This window comes from Podarcis liolepis (assembly GCF_965112155.1).
Source record: "Podarcis liolepis genome assembly, chromosome: 13".
NCBI lineage: Eukaryota > Metazoa > Chordata > Lepidosauria > Squamata > Lacertidae > Podarcis > Podarcis liolepis.
The window spans coordinates 10983293-10989394 of NC_139573.1; the positions used below are offsets into that span (position 1 = coordinate 10983293).

The 6102-nt window shown below is 47.4% G+C and overlaps 3 protein-coding genes across 3 annotated transcripts; 1 reads left to right on the forward strand and 2 right to left on the reverse strand.

Moving 5' to 3' along the window:
* Nucleotides 1–227: 227 nt before the first annotated feature.
* On the reverse strand, nucleotides 228–1049 carry LOC310691289 (histone H3.2). Its single transcript, XM_083471014.1, has one exon. It carries the CDS (start codon nucleotides 1002–1004, stop codon nucleotides 594–596), a length of 411 nt encoding a protein of 136 aa, XP_083327140.1. The 5' UTR covers nucleotides 1005–1049; the 3' UTR covers nucleotides 228–593.
* Nucleotides 1050–3283: 2234 nt separating this feature from the next.
* LOC310691319 (histone H2A.J) lies at nucleotides 3284–3755 on the reverse strand (the record flags this gene model as incomplete). Its single annotated transcript, XM_083471056.1, has 1 exon — nucleotides 3284–3755. One exon carries the CDS (start codon nucleotides 3753–3755, stop codon nucleotides 3366–3368), a length of 390 nt encoding a protein of 129 aa, XP_083327182.1. The 3' UTR covers nucleotides 3284–3365.
* Nucleotides 3756–4166: 411 nt separating this feature from the next.
* On the forward strand, nucleotides 4167–4584 carry LOC310691498 (histone H2B 1/2/3/4/6). Its single transcript, XM_083471292.1, has one exon. The coding sequence runs from the start codon at nucleotides 4174–4176 to the stop codon at nucleotides 4552–4554; it is 381 nt and encodes a 126-aa protein (XP_083327418.1). The 5' UTR covers nucleotides 4167–4173; the 3' UTR covers nucleotides 4555–4584.
* Nucleotides 4585–6102: the final 1518 nt, after the last annotated feature.

Sequence of the window (6102 nt, forward strand, 5' to 3'; positions counted from 1 at the left end):
GCCCAAATCAAACAAATGCACCCTCCCCTTGGGAGACTCTGTTAAGCAGTCAATTTCAACTCAACACGATTAATCGAGTAATTTGTGGCTTTCTGAATGCAGTCCTACGGTAAACGGCACCTATAAACTTCTTCAATCTTAATTATTTGGGGAAGGGGGGGTGTATTATTCAGTTAGGATAAGCGGCATAAAGACTATTCATACAAAGAAACAATGAAATAGCGAAGCATATTTCTATCCCATTTAATTCCAGGGGGTGGGATTAGCATTTTCCTTAACAAGTAAAAGGCTAAAGCCATCGCGAGCTGAACAGGATGCATTCCCTTTTCGGGGCTTCCCAGCTTCATTTTAGAAAGTTCTTAAAAGAGCCTTTAAATACCAAATTTCCCATTCCCATGGTCATTTTCATAGTTTGTATCTTTTTGTTACCTTCCAAGTTAGTTTCCCTTACTAACAGACGACGTGCCGGAAAGCTGCAAGAGGTAATTTAGCATCGTGCGAGCTCTTTTCCAAGACCATGTGGTGGCTCTTAAAAGAGCCTTTGTGGTTGAAACAGGATTCGTGTTCTGGGGACGCAGGCGGGCGGGCGCTTCTCAGGCCCTCTCTCCGCGGATGCGCCTGGCGAGCTGGATGTCCTTGGGCATGATGGTGACGCGCTTGGCGTGGATGGCGCACAGGTTGGTGTCCTCGAACAGGCCCACCAGGTAAGCCTCGCTCGCCTCCTGCAGAGCCATCACGGCCGAGCTCTGGAAGCGCAGGTCCGTCTTGAAGTCCTGCGCGATCTCGCGCACCAGGCGCTGGAAAGGCAGCTTGCGGATCAGCAGCTCCGTCGACTTCTGGTAGCGGCGGATCTCGCGCAGCGCCACGGTGCCCGGCCGGTAGCGGTGAGGCTTCTTCACTCCGCCCGTGGCCGGCGCGCTCTTCCGGGCGGCTTTGGTCGCCAGCTGCTTGCGAGGCGCCTTCCCGCCAGTCGACTTGCGAGCCGTCTGCTTTGTACGGGCCATTGCTCCCAAAAGAAGTATAAAAAACAACCCAAAACGCCGCAAGTCCCCACAGACGAAACAACAGATAAAGTAAAGCGAAAGTTCCATGGCCGGATATTTATAGGTAGCTGGCTGCCCGTTGATTGGCTGGAAGAGATGAATGGAACCGTTGCAGAGTTCGAATTTCCCAAACTATGCAGGGATTGGGCAGAATTTCAAAACCACCCCGCCCCTTCTAATGACTACATTTTGTCTCCTATCCATTCAGCCTTGCTATTTTGTGAAATGGGTCTCCGCCCCCACTTTAAACAAAAACCGGTCTTTGCTTTACAAGGAAGCCCTCCATAAGGCAGATGGCAAATCTATTTCTGCACATAGAAGCATTCTGGTATATGGTTACAGTTTACAGACACAGACAAATCTTTGCCTCACCCCCACCACCCAAGTAGATTACGGTCCTAAATTTAGACGGGGCGGGAAGGAAACCAGAGTAACCAATCAGTGCAGAGAGAGAAGCAATAGAAGAAGCAAGGTCGGCAATCAGGAATGTGATGTCTTTGTAGTTCGTGGCAAATATCAGAAACCAGTAGGTCCCTAGCCTAGTGCCAGCACCATTGCTTTCCACTTTGTACTGTGAAAGAGTAATCATTGTTCAAAAGCTGTGGCTTCTTTCCTTTCAACAGTGAGACACACAAACAACTGACCCTCTTGGATAGCATACCTCTTATCTTTCACAATACTGATGATTCATAGAATTGTAGAGCTTGAAGGGACCCAACGGGTCATCCAGTCCAACCCCCTAAAATGTTGGCGAAGAATCCCTGGCAGATGGCTATCCATGAGTCTTGAACTTAAGAAAACCCTGCTAGAGCAAACTGAACTTCCATCTACCTACACCCTACGGTGTAATCCTATTCACAAGAAGCTGGTGTAAAGTTAAGTGAAGCAAGAGTAAAGCACACCACAACCAGACTCCATTCTGGAGCAAGTATACTGCTAGCTGAGCTGGCCTAAGCCCGCCAGAAGGAAAACAAGCCTTTAAAATAGTGCTTGAGTCACACCACTATTTTTGATGCCTTAATTTACATGGTGTTGCCAGGTCATGTGACTGAGATGAGCTGATTTAGGATCTTGCCTGGACTCCTTGTTTTCTTGGTTTAAAGTGTCATTATACTGGCCCATTTTCTGTCCTCTGGTATGGAGGCTTATCTTAGGGGGAAACAAATGTATCTTTGTTAGAATATGAGCAATTTCATATTTGAGTTCTTTGAGATCTTTTGGCTGGATGGTAATTTCTTGGTGTCCCCCCCCCACCAAATCTACCAGAAAAGTAAATGGTCTTGTCACCACTATTTGCTTCAGTACTTCAGATACCTATTCCTGCAAAAGTTGGTAAAGGCAGAGGTATCTGACCTGTGCCTCTCTCAGTGAAGACTGGAGCACAGAAATTCATTCAGCTTGTTTGCAATTTCCTTCTCAAGCTGCAGTTCTCTATAGGTGGTTTCCTGATTACATACACACACACACACACACACACACACAATTCTCCAAAGTGATGCCAGACTTTATTGTGTTCTTGCATTTGTTTCGGCAGATCTTGTTCTTGTCCTTTTGGCAAAATAAATAAATTAAACTCTGAAGGAAATCTACAATAATTTCTTGATGAGCAACAGGTGTGGGGAACTTTTTTCAGCCTGAGGGCTTCTACATTTCCTTGTGGACAACTTCGGGTGGATGTAGAGCGCCAGAGGCAAAAGTGGACAAAGGAACAAATGTGAATGTTACCTTTAAACAGAGCACTAAATTCCACACCCACTTGCACAACACTCTGGCCTACATCCAGTCAAGCAGGAAGCGTAAGACTCATTCCAGCAAGGCAAAAAAACTCAAGAGTGTGCAAAACAGGTCTCAAAGGGTACTGTATTTACTGGGGTAAAGTCTCCAGGGACAGAAAGAGATGCCTAGAAGACTGCTTTTGGTCACTAGGCTCAAGGTGCCTTATCCTAATGTACTGTATAAGTTTAACTTTCTATCATTGCATTTTTGGGTAGCCACTCCCCACCCACACTGGTATGGAGATATTTTAACCCGTTCTTTCCCGTTTAGCTTTGCTTACTTGAGTAAACACGTTTGGGATTACACAAATAAGGTTAGCATGTCATTAAAGTACAGCATGCCTTATTCAGAATTGGAAGATAAATGTGAACTTAGCAAATATCAAACTTTTGATAGGCCGTTATGTGCATATTCTTAAAATGCGCTTGAGAACTAACAAATATTAGAATCGGTAGCTTATACTAGAGATAACTAGCTCTTTCGCTGAAGTTGTGGGTGGCTCTTAAAAGAGCCTTTGGATTTTGGGATTCCTTGTTGAGAAGAGCTTCACTTGCTCTTAGCTTTGTGGCTCTCGGTTTTCTTGGGCAACAGCACAGCCTGGATATTGGGGAGGACGCCTCCTTGAGCAATGGTGACTTTGCCCAGCAGCTTGTTCAGCTCCTCGTCGTTGCGGATGGCGAGCTGCAAGTGGCGAGGGATGATCCTGGTCTTCTTGTTGTCCCGGGCAGCGTTGCCGGCCAACTCCAAGATCTCAGCAGTCAGGTACTCCAGCACAGCAGCCAAGTAGACGGGCGCTCCGGCTCCGACGCGCTCTGCGTAGTTCCCTTTGCGCAGAAGACGGTGCACACGACCCACGGGGAACTGCAGCCCGGCACGAGAAGAGCGAGTCTTGGCCTTAGCCCTGACTTTTCCACCTTGCTTGCCACGACCAGACATCTTTTCTTCCTTTTGTTCAGTTGCTGTTCCACTGCCAAAGCACGAGCAGGAATAGTTCTGAAGCAGCTTCTTCCTCGATATTTATCCGTGCCGCCGGCTTGTAATTGTGAATTCCTATTGGGTAGTGCTTTAAAACCATGTGACTTAACTAGCGAATTGGAATCGGGAGTCTTTTCCTTTAGTTCATTGGTTGGGCAGGTCGGAGCTTATCCAATAAGATCAAAGGAAGTAGCAGCTTGAAATTTGAAGTGGGCGCCTTAAAATGAGAAGATGCGATTGGGTAGCTTCTAGTTGTTAACCAATAAAAATCATTGAAGCTGAATATGCTAATTGCATCCTGCTGCTATAAATTGAATGGTCTGAGCACAACGCTGCGTACCATTTCTTTGCTGCTGAAGAGGAAGTAGGTGATTTAACAATGCCGGAACCAGCGAAGTCTGCTCCTGCGGCCAAGAAGGGCTCCAAGAAGGCCGTCACCAAGACGCAGAAGAAGGGCGACAAGAAGCGCAAGAAGAGCCGCAAGGAGAGCTACTCCATCTACGTCTACAAGGTGCTCAAGCAGGTCCACCCGGACACGGGCATCTCCTCCAAGGCCATGAGCATCATGAACTCCTTCGTCAACGACATCTTCGAGCGCATCGCGGCCGAGGCTTCCCGCTTGGCGCACTACAACAAGCGCTCCACCATCACCTCCCGGGAGATCCAGACCGCCGTGCGACTCCTGCTGCCCGGAGAGCTCGCCAAGCACGCCGTCTCCGAGGGCACCAAGGCCGTCACCAAGTACACCAGCTCCAAGTAATTTCGACTCGTTCCCAAATACGTACAGAACCCAAAGGCTCTTTTAAGAGCCGCTTAACTTGCCAAAAAGAGGGCTTGGATCATTACTTTCATTTATCCCCCCCCCCAAAAAAAAATTGCGCGGGTTTTCTGTTACAACATTGTTCTCAGTTTGCCTTAGTCCAGAAGCAATGCAGCCACCTCTGTTTTGTAACTTGTCCTATACACTTGGAAAGTCCTAGAATGTAGAAGTGTAATTTATGCAATGTTTTAACGCCACCTTGCACTCTAAAATACCAAGGCTAAAAGTAGTTGGGATAGGATATCCTGTAATGAGTCTTCTGCCTTTTCGATACCTGACTCTAGTGCCATCCTGCGGATTTTTCTAAGATAAATGCGAACTTAATCCTTTTTCTTTCTGATGTCATATATTGGGCATTATGTCATATGTTTGCCAAGAGGGCCGGTTAGCTCAGTTGGTTAGAGCGTGGTGCTAATAACGCCAAGGTCGCGGGTTCGATCCCCGTACGGGCCACTGTTCCTTTTTACTTAATTTTTTTGTTATACTATATAGTATTTCATCTGGAACTCAACTTTTGAGTCTGCTCTGGTTCTTCTTTTTTGCTGGTTTCCTTCTATGGTATTAGTTCCACCTAATGGTGCAGCAATAAAACTGCTAGCACATTTGCAAATACCTGGTGCAGAATTCAGTGGTCAGGTTGGTCACTGGAACAAGACTGTTTGAGCAGCAAATTACACTAATCCTGGCCCAACTGTAGTGGTTGCCAATTAGTATCTGAGCCCCATTCAAAGTGCTGGATTGGACCCATAAACAGCTGAGAGAGGACCACTATACTTCAAGTACTACCTCTCCCCATGTGAACCTACCCAGACCTTGCCATCATCCCTTGAGACCTTTCTTCCTGTGCCTCATCCACAATAGGTCAGGAAGGTGGCAACACAGGAAATGGGCCTTTTCAGCTGTGATTCCCTGCTTGTAGAATGCTCTGCCCAGAAATGCTCACATGGTATGTGTTGCATATGTTTAGACGCCTGGCAAAAACATTCCTCTTCTTGCAGGCCTTTGCCTAAGTAATCATTCTATGACCTTTTAAATTCTGTGGTACTAGGTTTTTGTTGCTGTTCTTACTATTTTATGCAATTTTGTGTTTTTTTATATTTAAGGGGGTATGTTTGCATCCGTCTGCCTAGAGCAGGAGTCCCCAAACTAAGGCCCACAGGCCGGATAAGGCCCAAGGGACTTGTTTATCCGGCCCGCGACGACCCCCACCCACCCACTGTCGCTGCCTGCTCTTACCAGCGCTGCACTGTGCAGCTGCCCACTTTCAGATCAGAGGAGCTCCGGAAATAGCTTGTGTGCATGCCATGCGCAAGCATTATTTGCGCATGTGCAAGCATTATTTCCGGTGCACATCCGGGTTGGAGGAGGCCCGTGCACATGTGCACAAGCTATTTCTGGTGCTCCTCCGACCCGGAAGTGCGCCGGAAATAGCGTATGCGCATGCGTATGGGCTCCGGCCCGCAGTGTAATCGGCGCTGGAGACACCAG

What these genes read in the sequence shown, in the direction of transcription:
- LOC310691498 (XM_083471292.1), top strand. Translation starts at nt 4,174, where the DNA reads ATGCCGGAACCAGCGAAGTCTGCTCCTGCGGCCAAGAAGGGCTCCAAG.
- LOC310691289 (XM_083471014.1), bottom strand. Translation starts at nt 1,004, where the DNA reads ATGGCCCGTACAAAGCAGACGGCTCGCAAGTCGACTGGCGGGAAGGCG.